Genomic DNA, 16094 nt, shown 5'->3' with positions numbered 1-16094 from the left:
CATAATTTTCGAGTCCTCGTTCCCAGAATAGATTGCTCTATGATTTTATCACAATTTTTAGCCAGGAATGGTCTCAAAGGACTTATAAAAAAACAAAAACGAAAAGAGTAAAGGTAAATTGACTTTCGGTGAATTTGGTCGAATTTTTTGTATGTTGTAGAATTCGTATTCTGATCAGATCTCATTGCATCACCACTCTCGAGTGAACCGTTCAGATTATACAGAGTGCTAAAAATAACTTTTTCAAATATTCAAATTGCCATTGTGAAAAAACTTTCTCGAATATATAAACCAACTCGTGAATGCATCGATTGTTTATACAATTGATTGAAGTCCACTATAGAAAAAATCATTCCAGCACGCTAAGAAGATATACAGGGTGAGTCCAGAGATATCAAGCTCTTCAGTGATTTCAAGTTTCCATGTCGAACATTCGAATGTTATTGTGGGCACTACCGGTAGATGAACGAACAGAATCGAATTTGAGGATGGATTCGTCATCAGTTAGTCGACCCTTATATTGATCTGGGTAGTATACATTGTGAATTTATGTACTTTATGCATCAAATATAATTAGGTGTAGTATAAAGAAATCCATTATTTTCCCAATAGATGGTTTTAGTTCTGTATCTCGAGGTGTATTGATCTGATCGGGTTCCTCTAGATGGCTTTAGAAAGATGAGATTTCGTACTACAAAAACTTTTGTGACAGTTTTGTGATAAGTTGACTCAGTTTAACTTGAGTGTGCGTCAAAGATGGACACTAGCAAAGAGAAAATACGCTTTATTTTACAGTTTTTCTTCGATAAAGGCGAAACTGCAAGCCAGGCTGTTGAAAATGTAAATATTGTTTATGGTCCTGATACTGAAACAGCCAATCACTTGCAATTTTGGTTTCTTCGACTCCGTTTCGGGAATTTCGATGTCAAAGATGCACCTCGCACTGAAATGTCAATTGTCGAAAATGTCGATAAGATCTTGGACATTCTCGAGTCCGATCGTCATAAAAGCACTGTTTCGATTGCCCAAGAGCTAAACGTTGCACAAAAAACCGTTTGGAATCTTATGAGTTAACACAAAAAAAAAACACATTGACTGAATTTTCATCTGCGAATCGCAATGAAATCGACCCATTTCTGAAAAGGTTGGTGCTGGTGATGAAAAGTGCATCATTTGCGATAACGTCAAGCAAAAACGGTCGTGGTCGAAACGCGTTGAGCCGGTGACTAAGCTAGGATTGACGACCACGAAGGTTTTGCTGTGTGTTTGGTGGTATTGGAAGAGAATTATCTACTATGAGCTGCTTCCCTACGGCACAACTGTTAACTCGCAACTGAAGAGTCAACAATTGAACACTCTGGAAGAAGCAATCGCACAGAAGTGGTCAACTTGGCCAATAGGAGAGGAATTGTCTTCCATCAAGACAACGTCAGGCCACACATAAGATAGTAACTTGCCAGAAGCTCCGAGAGCTTGGTCGGGAGATTCTTAAGCATCCAACTTATAGTCCGGACCTGGCCCCAAGCGATTACCATCTGCTCCTATCCGTGACGAAAAATTTTGCTGGTAAGAAGTTCGCTTCAACGAAGGCTTGTGAAAATCGACTGCCTCAATTTTATTGCCAATAAGGACGAGAGATCTATGAGAAAGTCATAATGATATTACCTTCAAAATGGAAACAAGTTATTGAACAAAACGGCGCATATTTGACCAAAATCAGATTATTCTAACTAATAACTTTTGTATTTAAAGCCTTGTTTTTCGTGCAAAATAATGGAGTCCTTTTTACTACACATACTTTTTGACATTATTTCTGAAGCCTGATGAAAAACCTTTTTGAAATGACTTTTGCGAACATTACCTGGACAAATCTCCACAACACAACATCATACTATTTTCAAATTCATCCACTTGATTTATGAAAGTCAGAAAATAGAAGAACAGTTCAAGTCCAAAAACACCTGTTCAGTTGCCGGTTCCAGCAACCGCAACTCTACACAAGACTTGATCTCCCGATCCATTCTCTTCAAGAATTCAGGAGTAAAAACTGACAGAGAGCAATGGGATTTGGGAGAGAATGGGGAGTATTTCGGTTGCCAGATCGTATTTCATCGATGGCACATCCTTTTCGGATTATTATGGCTTCGGGAAAATTATTTATGCTTTAGAGTCGCCTGATTTTTTGTCGCTACGGCGTTAATGGCGTCGGTATTTCAGCAGGAATTTATTCAGTATGCCAGAAATAATTTGCGCATTGTGAGGTCTAGACTTATGGCGCGAGGTTTCTAAGGAGAATGGGATTGGAGTATTTCAAATAATAAAGGGGGATCCTTAAAAGCGCTGAAGGACGAGGGAGCTGCCTAAGAAAATTTCAACGGTTGATTTTTCTGAATATTTGTATTTTGTAGAATATGATCTTCGGAACAAGAAACTCTATGAGTTCAACCTCGGGGTGATAAACATAGATAGAAGGAGGATATATCATATTCTGTAAGTAAATTTTATCACCAACATGAACTATCAAATTTGAGATGAAGCGCACGGAAATGAAAACATCAGTGATACGAGATTTCACTCAATTCGCGAGTTTCTCCACAAAGAACGCACTTCTTATGTACCATAGTGAATCAACGTTTCATATTAACTCAAAATATATTGAAATAAATACCTAAATATATCAGAAATTCAGAAAACAAACTTCAAGTGCGCAAGCACTGCGTGAAACAACCGATGACACTAGAAGAGTAAAGTTGCTAAACCTTGGATTTCTGCAGGTAAATATAGAAAATAATAAATATTCTGCTTATTATAAATTCGACAATTAGGAAAAATATCGGATTCCAAATATTAAAATTTGCATATTTAATCGGAAATGATTCAAATAAATAAATTTCATTCGATATAATATACATTCATAACGATATAGTGTAAAATTGTGGATTTGAAAATCCGACAACGTAATCTAAACATGTTGGGGACATGTAAAAATTGCGTATACTTCCTCGATCTATGTTTATTACTCTATGGTTAACCGAATATACGGAATAAGCTCGTCGATCAAAATGTATTCTGGCAAGTCGTTTATATACTCCAGAAAAAGTAAGGGTCCAGTGATAGCCCCCTGAGGTACACCTTTACTCAGGATTTCATGGCAAAACGTAGAGACTGCACCATCGATTTCAATGGATATCCTTGGACCGATCCCCCAAATGGCATCAGCTCGCGTTAATAATATTTTTATGTTTCTTTTATTTTATTTTTTATATTGCATAACTTCATTCACGTCCACGTCTTCATTTTTTTATACTCGAATCATTCAATAATGATACAATGGTTTATTATTTTCTCCTATTTCAAAGTCCAAGTCCAACTAGTTTTCAATATAAAGAGACTTATTGAATTCCAAAATTCAAACTGAAAAAGTCGGATTTTTTCTCCTCGAATGATTCCAAAGCTTTAGGTACCTATTATTGAAAATAATGGACCAAAATTGCTGCAATAAACTATTACCCGGTAATTAGTTCAATGTACTTATAGCACATCGTACATACGATTTTACTCATATTGGAATTCCCAGTGCTAATCGAAATAAATATACCTAAAATATGTGCATTCTCAATCGTGGCTAGTTTATATTTCAGATTTATATCCATATTCTTTGGAAAATTGCGATCGATATCTATAAAAGAGTCATTATGCAAATCGTACCACATTTCCTGAATTGAATCAACAGGTTTGGTCAGACATAGTATCAGGAAATTGGTATAGTAGTATTTTTTCGATTTAGTAAATGCTTCCTTTATGTATCCATATATCAGAATCGTTACGATCATGTTTTGGGTATTTCCTTGGAATTAAATTGTTTTGTTTCACTTAAGACCATTTTGATAAAATGGTAATAATTTCCGTGTAATAACAATCTGTGTAGTGTTTCCATTGCATACAAAACCTCTTCTCAAAATAAACAAACGAATTTTGTGAATTCATGTCAAAAATTATTGAATGTATCTAATCAATTCAGTTCCTTATTCCAATGGTATTTTTTATCTGCTTTTAACTTTAAATATATCCAATCTCCAAACAATATGCATATTGGCTTCATTAACCAGGAAAAGAATTCAGATTTCAACCTTCTAGAATGATGTATTATTATGAAATCAGATGGGACAACAAGAACATAATGTGTCTTGACTAATTATTGAGAAATAACTCGGAATATGAGTAGACAAATATGTTTAAATGTTAAACTTGTTATTGACCTCTCACATTGTATTTGCTTCATTGCATTTACCTTATGTGAATAATTGTTACTTATTCCTAAAATAGATACAGTTCATGAAGATAAAATCTAAAAGACTTTTTTCGACACTACGTGAAAAAGTATACAATACAAGAAGAAATTTTTTTACTTGCACTAAATACTTAAAAGTGTAAGAATTTTTTTCGTACACAACAGTTTTGTTTTCATTTCATTCAATAGAGATGTTATTAAAATAATGCAAATACTACACATTGGTCATTATTTATTCTTATTTGATGGAATATCTCCACTTTGTTTTGTATTGTTCTACTTTCTTGGCATGAAGTAACTCATAATAATTGAGCTTAGTAACTCCAATAACCGTATTTCATTTAGATCAGATCATCATAGGTAGTCATAGAAGTTATTATTTATTTTTTATTCCGGTTTCTCAAGACTTTGATCGTTCGATCAAATCGTCGATTTTAGTTTGAAATCTATAGAAATATAAACTTGAATCGAACAAAAAATCATTTTATCACCGTAATACAGTTTGTTATATACAATGAATATCTACGTATCTATAATTGCGAGTTTTTGTAGATGCAAGAAAAAAAATTATAATTATTTTTATCCCAATACTTTGGTTTTCAATATAGAAATGTATACTCAGTTTCATTTTCTTCATTATTAACGTTTTGACAATTACGGCAAATTTTATTATCTTGAAAGTCACAATAGTATTGAACAAAATTATTTCAGTCAATCACAATCTCAATTACAGAAAAAACTAGAGCGAATATTAAATTTTCAGGGTGTAATGAAAACTTCACCTCATTTTAGTGGTGGGACCAACAAAAGTGGAACTACTACGTCGAGAAAAATATTATACGGGTTGGTTTTTTTAAGGAAAAATTTAACTTACTGAAAAATGAATCGGGGTAAAAGTAAATGGTTTTGAGGAGGAAGTTCAATTAAATTTTATTGATTGATTTACTCCTGTTTTTTGATTGCAGACTCGTATTCTACAGTAAAAAATGAAGAAGTTTTGTAAATTTGAATTTTCCGTCTAAACAACCTTAATGTATCCGTTAAATTAATCATTCACATGAAATTTTAGTCAGAAATTGTTCAACTACCCGTTGAAACAATGGAAAACGTTCTGCCCATAAAGATAGACAGCTTGACGAAGATTTCTACTAGGTTCCAAATGAGGTTCAGTTGACTTCTTTCGATTGATACATCCTTATTAATTAATTTGAAGTATTTTGAATCAGAAACAAATAAATCCGCTACTTTGAAATGATCAATGACAGTACATATACTGAAAACAAACAGTTCAGCAGAAAATGTCCGAATTCCATGTGAATGATTATTGAATACCTTAAGGTCGGAAGTACAAACTAGAATACAGAGTCATCTGTGACGATTCGTGAAAAATTGTTCGTAAAAAACTTTATTTTTTGCCGTATAGAATATTATTATTATTTACTGATTACCTTACAATTATTATTATTATTATACGAATCTACGATAAGAAACTGAGGATCAAGAAAATCTAAATCTTGTGACAAATTAGCATGTTGTTCAAGGAATTCAATATATAGGTTCTTGAAAAAATTGTAAAAAGTATTTTAATTCTCCAATTTTTTTTGGATGACAAGTATTATTTTTTTTACATTGTAATTAAAAATAACCCACTCTCGACACTCAATAAACAGGATTAAAGTTTTTACAAAAATTAAGTATGGTTCCACTGAACGAAGTAACAAACTATTTGACAATTCTGGCACCAACCTACTATTCAAACAAAAAAATAAAAAGGAAGTTCAAATTTGCGTAGCTTGACTTGATATTCTTTTAGAGTGTGATACATTTTTAAATTCGTAATTTTTTTCTTTATCGGCCCATAAGGAGAACTAATATGGCGTCCATAAGAAAAAAAATTGGCTATCGCTTCTCTGAAATAATGGAAAGCAGAAAAAATCTGACGACAACATTAGAATCTCTATATTGGATAATGGCTAAAAACCGAATTTCGTCAAGTTATCTCCAGAAACAAATAAGTTTTATGGAAAAAAAAAATATCGATTTTTAGTTTTTACGAGATATCTCGGGAACCATTGAGGATATTATAGATCAGTTCACACCCACACACTCATCCATAAATAGCGCAACTTTTTTGGAATTCAAGCCACCCTGTATTTCTAGCGGTTTTCGATATCCCTGTAGTGCCCCTCTGAAAAATCTAACCCTATATACTCTAGCAAATTTTTAGCGTCATTTATCATTTCATGTATATTTTTGGATTTTACTTGTGAGAGTGATTTTAGTGATATTCATTCTAATTTTTTTTTGGAATATATATTTACTTACTTGTACGGTTCTCAAAATGGAAATATCTCTTATCACATAAAAATTAAACTAGAAAAAAAAATCCGAAGGTACTCACCCACTTCAAACCTATAAGGACTGCAAGTCACTTTATTCCTTATCAAATTCAACGGTATAGTAGCAACCGGCTTAATAAAATTCTCCTGTACAGGCTCGATTATATTCTTCTGCACATCTTGCAACGATTTGGTCAAGTTACCGGTAAAAGGGGCCATCACAAAATTGAGCAACAGCCCCAAAGTGTTCGAAAACACCTTCATCCCGTCACAGAGTGTCAACCACAGAGTAAAAACGCACCACTCGAAAACTGTTAAACTGATCGCCACATTTTTTTCAAAGTTCCATCATCTGTGTGAATCGTGGTATTGACCGGTGGCAATAGCTGGCATGTATTGTCGTCGAAATTGCCTAGAAAGCTATTTTCCGCAACAAGTGCAGCCCCCGCCATTTCTGTGACTGTCCTTAGACGATGCGGCTGGCCTTTGGCAGCAGGAAGGAAGAACTGGTGATTTGGTTCGGTGTTCTGGTCCGCTGAGCGATGAGCTTGTCTGTTTACTTATGCAAATTTGGCGTAAATGTTTTGTTTGCTCGCAAAAAGAGCTACCTCTACCGGTGTTTTTTTGATCGCTTCCGCGTTTATTTCGTAGTTTGTGATGAAATGGAGATGCTTTTGGGTTTTTGATAGATTGGAATTTTGTGTTATTGTTTGTAGTGACGCAAGTCTTGATATTACCGCCGAATATTTATTTTACTCATCAGAATTTATTGATACCTTATGATGCATTTGACGGAACCGTTTGTTTATTCGGTTTGAATTTATTTTGTTTGATTGATACAGATTGATACAGAATTCCAAATTTTTTGAATGAATGGTGTGCGTTGCGTATACCATAATAAGAATATCTATAGGGTTCTCTGTTTACAAAACCGAAAATAACGTAACTTACTGTCAAGGGCTGAATTTTGGAGCGGAGGAGACAAAAACGGTAAAAACCTCCTTTTTTCAGAATGAAACATGATATTTTTTTCCGCTTACACGGAGCGATGAGCTTGTCTGTTTATTTATGCAAATTTGGCGTTTTGCTGAATCGTAAATGTTTTGTTTGCTTGAAATGAGAGCTTCATCTACCGGTGTTTTTATCGCTTCGCGTTTATTTTGTAGTTTGTGATGAAATGATGGAGATGCTTTCGGGTTTTTAATCAATCGAAATTTTGTATTAGTGTTTGGAGAGACGCAAGTCTTTAATTTTCAGTTGAATATTTATTTTACTCATCAGAATTTATAGATACCTCATGATGACCTTATTTGACGGAACCGTTTGTTTATTTGGTTTGAATTTATTTTGTTTGATTTTACTAAAAGTTTAATTCAAACGCGTTTGTACTATTATGAGTGAAAGTTCTACATTACTCATCCAATTTAAATGGAATTTAAAGTGGGTATCATATTCGGTTCGTAGATGGTCCCATACAAATTTGGATCCTATACAAATTTAAGCATTTTCCCGATAAAGGGTACCTACTACTTTTTAGCTCATTCGGATTAACAGTACGCATTGTGTATTCGTGAAATTCCCAGAATTTCGATATTTCTTATTTAATTTGTCCAATTGCGGTATGGGTATGTATTCAGATTGATACAGAATTCCAAATTTTTTGAAAGTACGGGTTGCGTTGCGTATAACATCTAGGGTTCTCTGTTTGAAAGACCGAAAATAACGTAACTTGTGCCATGGGCTAATTTTTTGGAGCGAAGAAATCAAAAACGGTAAATACCGCCTTTTTTCAGAATGAAACATGATATTTTTTCCGCTTACAATGAGCTTGTGTGACAACTCGAGTATAATAATGTTACAACACTGAAAATTACGTATCTACCAATTGTAGAGGGTTGATTTTTTAGGAGCGGACACCACAAGAACATGTTTTTTCTGAATGAAAAAATTATTTTCATTCGCTTACACTGAGCGATGAGCTTGTCTGTTTACTATTCAAATTTGGTGGTTTGCTGAATCGTTAATGTTTTGTTTGTTTGAAATAAGAGCTACCTCTACCGGTGTTTTTTTGATCGCTTCCGCGTTTATTTCGTAGTTTGTGATTAAATGGAGATGCTTTTGGGTTTTTAATAGATCGGAATTTTGTTTTATTGTTTAGAGTGACGCAAGTCTTGAATTTACCGTTTAATATTTATTCGATTCATCAGAATTAATTGATACTTTGAAGATGCATTTGACGAAACCTTTATTTGATTTGAATTTATTTTGTTTGATTTCACTCAAATTTAAATACAAAAGTGTTTGTTCTACAATTCTTATTCAGTTTTTATGAAATTTAAAATGGATGACATATTTGGTAGGTAGATATTTCCATACGAATTTAAGCTTTTCCGTATAAAGAGTAGTATTTTTTCAGAACTTTTATCTCCTTCAGATTCACAATAGGTAGGTACGCATTGTGTATTCGTGAAATTCCCAGGATTCCACTATATTCTATTTAATTTGCCCAATTTCGATTAGATTCATTATGGCTATTCGAATTCAGACAGAATTTCAAATTTTTTTGATGCGCAGTGTTCGTTAGGTTGGGTATGCATTAATATGGACAACTCGCGTATAATAATGTTACAAGACTGAAAATTACGTATCTACCAATTGTAGAGGGTTGATTTTTTAGGAACGAACACCACAAGAACCGTTTTTTTCTGAATAAAAACATTATTTTCATTCGCTTACACTGAGCGATGAGCTTGTCTGTTCAATTATGCAAATTTGGCGTTTTGCTGAATCGTTAATGTTTTGTTTGTTTGAAATAAGAGCTACCTCTACCGGTGTTTTTCATCGCTTTCGCCTATATTTCGTAGTTTGGGATGAAATTGAGATGCTTTTGGTTTTTTAATAGACCGAAATTTAGTATTATTCAGAATTGCACAAGTTTGACTTGAATGTTTTAGATTGACTTGATACTAAGTCAAACTCAAGTAAATCTTTCTGAAAAAATAATTCAAGTCAAATCAAACTGGAAAATGGTTACAGGTTTGAAAATTCCAACAGTAGGTATAAAAAATTCCTACATTATTACGAAACAAAAAGAAAATACATTATTTCAAAATATTTTTTTTCAATTTAACTCCAACTTGTCACCTCAAAATTCTTCGTGAAAAGTACTTCAGACCTTTCACAAATTAAGTTCAAAATCAGTTTGTTCTGGTACGTATTCCGAGCTGCATGAGCTACATAAAAAAAGTTCAGTTTCAGACATTTTGAGTTCAGACACAAAACATCAAATATGAACTATAACTAATTTGTAGAATGGCACAGGTTAAGACACGTTGCGCTATGTGATATTCAAACTTCAAACTGTTTGAAGAAGTTTGATTTGAAGCCAAACCTAAAGATACAGAAATCAAGTCAAGTCAATTTTTTTTTACATAAAAAGTTTTTATTTTCCAGTCAAGTCAAGTTAGTGAGTAAAATCAAACTAGTTTGACTTGAATGCTTCTCTAGTATTATTGTTTGAAGAGACGCAAGTCTTGATATTACCGCCGAATATTTATTTTACTCATCAGAATTTATTGATATCTTATAGATGCATTTGACCGAACATTTGATTTGAATTTATTTTGTTTGATTTTACTCAAATTTGAATATAAAAGTGTTTGTTCTACAATTCTTATCCAATTTTAATGTAGCTTAAAATAGGTACCATATTTGGTAGAGAATTCAGACAGAATTCTAAATATTTTTGAATACACAGTATTCGTTGGGTACGCGTTAATATAAACAACTCGCGTATAATGTTACAAGACTGAATATAACGTACCTACTATAGAGGATTGATTTTCGATCTTCCCAGCCAATAAAAAATGATTTTTCTTCGCTCATACTGAGAGATGAGCATGTCTGTTCACTTATGCAAATTTGGCGTTTTACTGAATCGTAAATGTTTTGTTTGCTTGAAGTAAGAGCTACCTCTACCGGTGTTTTTTTTTTATCGCTTCCGCATTTATTTTGTAGTTTGTGATGAAATGATGGACATGCCTTTGGGTTTTTAATCGATCGGAGTTTTGTATTATTGTTTAGACAGAGAGACGCAAGACTTGAATTTATCGTTGAATATTTGTCTTATTCATTTGGATTTCTATTGATATGTACCTCATAGATGCATTTGACAAATCCTTCAATTTATCTGATTTGAATTTTGTTTGATATTATTCAAATTTGAATTCATCAGTGTTTGTTATTAGGAGTAAAAGTTCTACAATTCTTATCCAATTTTAATGGAATTTCAAATGGGTACCATATTTGGTAGGTAGATCTCCCCATATGAATTTAAACTTTTCCGTAGTATTTTTTCAGAACTTTTTATCTCTTTCAGATTTACAGTAAGCATTGTGTATTCGTGAAATTCCTAGGATCTCGATATATCCTATTTAATTTGTCGAATATCGATTAAATTTGTTATTGGTATTCAAATTCAGACAGAATTATCCTTTTGTTGCAAAGAATCTCTTTGTCGTCACTTTAGATTCCAAAACCTACTGCACTGCCTCAACATGTTCACTCATGAAGATAGATCAGTAGGTTTAGTATATTTTGTTCATTTGTTTGCGGTGGACGTGATCGTGAAACGTTTTCATTATATTCGCTATCTTAACCCGTGTTTCAACTTTTAATGTGTGTTGAATGATCACAAAACCAATCAAAACCCTATTATATGTAAGCTAACCTTTTCAACTTTGGAAAACTTCTTCATGAACGGCTGACATTTCGACAGGTGAAAATCCATCTCAAAAAGTATCTATAAATTCAAGAGACATTGGGAAAAGATCAACCAACTTTTTTTTCGTTTATAACTCTTTAAACCCCCAAGGCTTATGTCTGGATACGCCACTGGTTTGGAGTGACGCAAGTCTTGGTATTACCGCCGAATATTTATTTTATTCATCAGACTTTATTGATACCCTATTGATGCATTCGACGGAAGCTTCCAATTATTTGTTTGATTTTACTCAAATTTAAATTCAACAGTGTTTGTATTATTAGGAGGGAAAGTTCTACGTTGCTTATCCAATTTTAATGGAATTTAACACTTTAAATTCCATTACCGTATCTACTGTACCGAATATGATACCCACTAGTTGACTAGTATCATATTCGATACGTAGATGGTCCCATAAGAATTTAAGCATTTTCCCAATAAAGGATACTTAATACTTTTTCGCTCTTTCGGATTAAGGGTACGCATTGTGCAGAATTCTTGAAATTCCCAGCATCTCTATATTTCCTATTTAATTCGTCGAATTGCGATTTAAGATATGGGTTTTCAGATTGATACAGCTTTCCAAATTTTTTTAAATACGGGGTGCGTTGCGTATACCTTAATAAGAATATCTAGGAAGGTAATACTGTTTACAAAACCGAACTGGTCTGATTTTTTTTGGAGCGAAGGAGACAAAAACGGTAAAAATAGCTTTTTTCCGAATAAAACATAATATTTTTTCCGTTTACACTAAGCGATGAGCTTGTCTGTTTATTCATGCAAATTTGGCGTTTTGCTGATTCGTAAATGTTTTGTTTGCTTGCAATTAGAGTTACTTCTATCGGTGTTTTTTTATCGCTTCCGTATATATTTCGTAGTTTATAATGAAATGATGGAGATGCTTTTGGATTTTTAATCGACCATAATTTCATCTTACTGTTTGGTTTGAGTGACGCAAGTCTTAATTTTACCGTTGGATATCTTTGTCTTATTCATTCGGATTTTTAATTGATACTTCATAGATGCATTTGACAAATCGTGCAATTCATTTGATTTGAATTCATTTTGTATAATTTAATTCGTAAGTGTATTAAAATTACTAATTTCTCCGAAAAAAAAACTTTGTTAAATAATATTTTAGAAAGAAGTATGAGCGCTGGTGGCAACAAAAATCCGAATCGAAGACGAGGATTTTTTGCATATGCACGAATACCTACTTCAATTGTTAAAAAAATATAACTCGAATTGAATTTAATTACATTTGCAATGTAACCCTGATGAAGCCGCTTAGACGGCGAAACAATTGTCGAAAATTATTAAAAACTGTGAAAAGTAGTAAGTGTTTACAATTATTTTTTACCAAATCAATATGATGTTCCACCAAGTAAAGACTGAATCAATTAAATGAATGAATACTAACTAAATATCTATCTCTCTACCTTTAATATTAACGTAGATGGTACAAAACCGATTTATGATTTTCTTTGATAAAGGATAATATTTTTAAAGATTTTATTAGATTTTTTAGATTCACAGTACGGATTGTGCATTCGTGAAATTCCCAGGATGTCAATTTTTCCTATTTAATTTATCCAATTTCGATTGAATTTGGTGCAAGCATTGGAATTCAGATAGAATTTCGAATTTTTTGAATACACATGTATAACAAATAACAATGTTACAAAACTGAAATAACTACCCACCTACTGTAGAGGGTTGATTTTTCAACAGCGAACGATAAAAAAACGGCTATAAAAAATATTTTCAGTTGGTTACACTGAGCGATGAGTTGGTCTGTTTACCAATGCAAATTCGGCGTTTTTCTGAATCATAAATGTTTTGTTTGCTTGCAATACGAGCTACCTAACGGTATTTTTCGATGGCTTCCGTGTTTATTTTGTAGTTTGTGATAAAATGGAGATGCTTCTGGGTTTTTAATCGATCGGAATTTTTTACTATTGTTTGGAGTGACGAGAGTCTTGATTTTACCGCTGAATGTTAGTTTTATTCATTACAATTCTTCATTGATAACTTAGAGATGTATTCGACGGAACCTCGAATTATTTATTTGAATCATAAAGACTACCTACAATTTATGGGTGAGATTTCGATATCTTAGCATTTGTTGGTTATAACGGGTGTTTTTTTTTCGAGGTATATAACTTTAAGTTGGCATAACTGTTCAATATGGCGACCGATTTAACAGCTGTCAAGTGATTTATTCTCAGTTTGGTTTGGCAATCATCATGAATAGACTCACGCCTGAACAACCCTTGCAAATAGTGCAATTTTATTTCGAAAATAATGGTTCTGTGCGGAATACGTATCGCGCAATACGTCCATTTTATTTTGTTTAGCGATGAAGCGCACTTCTGGTTGAATGGCTACGTCAACAAACAAAACTGCCGCATTTGGAGTGAAGCTAATCCTCAAGTGTATGTCGAAACACCGTTACATCCAGAAAAACTGACTGTTTGGTGCGCTTTATGGGCTGGTGGAATCATTGGTCCGTCCTTCTTCAAAAACGATGATGGCCAGAACGTTACAGTCAATGGTGATCGGTATAGAGCCATGATTACTAACTTTTTCATTCCTGAATTGAACAACCATGATGTCCAGGAGCTGTGGTTCCAACAAGACGGCGCAACATGTCACACAACTCGTGCCACAATCGATTTATTGAAAGACACGTTTGGTGACCGTCTAATTTCACGTTTTGGACCTGTGAATTGGCCTCCAAGATCTTGTGATTTAACACCGCTAGACTTGATCATGTTTGTGGGAGGCTGAACAGTGCTTACTATGCCTTATTGCGTCTCAGGAGTTGTCTTCCTGTCGAGGAGCTACTCACTATTTATTACAGCATGGTTTACAGTCATCTAAATTACAACGTGGTTCTTTGGGGCTCCTCGACAGTGTCAAGTCGAGTTTTCATTTCTCAGAAGCGTATCGTACGACTTATTTTCGGACTTCGGCCATGCGATTCATGTCGTCCGATTTTCGGTCAATTTGGTATGCTTCCCTTCCCATGTATTTACATTCTTAATTGCCTCAATTATATCCACCTTAACATCAGTAAATACAAGAGATGCTCTGACTTTCATGGGTATGAAACACGCCATACTGATACCATAGCCTTCCCCAAACATCGTACAGCTAAATATGAGTCCTCACCGAGCTTTATGGGCATTAAATTGTACAACCGTTTGCCTAGTAGGTTGAAATCAATGAATGGAAGGTCTTTCAAGCGAGAAGTAAAGTTGCTATTGATTAAAGGATGCTACTATAGTGTTGGAGAGTTCCTTAGGGACTCCATTCTTTGAATCTGTTTTTTTTTTGTTTTTTTTCTCTCTATGAAATTGTATACTATTTTTATATGACTTGTCCTATACATTTGTTTAATGTCAGGAAGGATCAATAAAGTTTATTATTATTATTATTATTATTATTATTATTATTACTTTCTGTGGGGCTATGTAAAGTCATTGGTCTATGCGGATAAGCCACAAACCCTTGGCCATTTGGAAGACAACATTCACCGTGTTATTGCCGATATACGGCCACAAATGTTGGAAAAAGTCATCGGAAATTAGACGTCCAGATTGGAGTACATCCGAGCCAGCCGTGGCGGTCATATGCCAGAAATCATATTTTAAATGTAATGCCACAAGATTATCTTGCGGATAAATAAAATTCATGTCAATCGAATAATCCACCGTTGTTTTATTGCAATTTAAAGTTCTATAGCTCTAAAAAAAACACCCTTTATTTTGCTGAAATATTGATTCCACATAAAAGAGAAATCAGAATAAAATTTTTCTGTGAATTTAATTGGAATTCTATGCTTAGGTGATGAATAAATATGTCGCCTTTGATATATGACAATTTGACATATGACATTAAACTTGGTGAATATACAGAACGTATTTTCGGGAATTCAATGAAAAAAATGTACAATTATCTCTAACGGATTACAGTAATATATTCTAAAACAAGTTACAGAATGGGCTCCTATTCCTACACGGATGCACGATTGTTCGAATTGCCTTCTGCAACGAGTATTAGACGATATTTTCTCTATTCCAGTCGAGTTTTGTGAAATATTGTCGAAATTCAATGAAAAATTCAGATTAAACATCCTAGTCACTTTTGTATTGTATCTTGACAGTTGGTGTGACTGTTACGAAAACCGACAAATTACGGAATATGAATTTGAATCGTACGTTTCGAATTTTGAAATATTTTATACATACGCATTGAATTCGTGAAATATGTCAGACGAAATCGATTTAACATCATCAGAATCAAGAAAAATTGGGAATAATGTTGCAAATCATTTTACTATATCCAAATTATATCATTTTGCCAATTGACGTGTGTTGAAATTTGATAGGATCGGAAGTCGGTATAGACAACCACAAAACGAAAAATATAACTGAAAACAATGCTGTAATGAGTTCATTACAGCACTCTTCTTAGAACTGTAATAAACTCATTACAATACTGAAATAGAGAAAATATGATCTTTACTTCTAAACGTTATAACCATGAAATTTTTCGAAGAAAGTGGCTCACGTCAAAAATAATCACAGATAAATGATAACACTTTCGGACCAGCCAGTACCTACAATCAGATATAACTTTAGCTTATGCGCTGAGTAGTGTCACTTTCGTCAAAATTTGCAAGAGTTATGGACTGATC

The 16094-nt window shown here is 33.5% G+C and overlaps 2 protein-coding genes across 5 annotated transcripts in view; one reads left to right on the top strand and one right to left on the bottom strand.

Moving 5' to 3' along the window:
• Positions 1-7163, bottom strand: part of LOC123681620 (putative endothelial lipase) — a 39259-nt gene extending 32096 nt beyond the window's left edge. The window contains exon 1 of the mRNA XM_045619832.1: positions 6693-7163. Within this exon, the coding sequence (XP_045475788.1) occupies positions 6693-6894 (202 nt within the window). The 5' untranslated portion in view covers positions 6895-7163. The remainder of the gene's footprint in view (positions 1-6692) is intronic.
• Positions 1-16094, top strand: part of LOC123681622 — a 104474-nt gene that overhangs the window by 63394 nt on the left and 24986 nt on the right. The gene's annotated exons all lie outside the window — the stretch shown is intronic.

Source organism: Harmonia axyridis, chromosome 6 (assembly GCF_914767665.1).
Source record: "Harmonia axyridis chromosome 6, icHarAxyr1.1, whole genome shotgun sequence".
Taxonomy (NCBI): Eukaryota; Metazoa; Arthropoda; class Insecta; order Coleoptera; family Coccinellidae; genus Harmonia; species Harmonia axyridis.
This window is presented reverse-complemented; position numbering and strand designations above follow the sequence as displayed.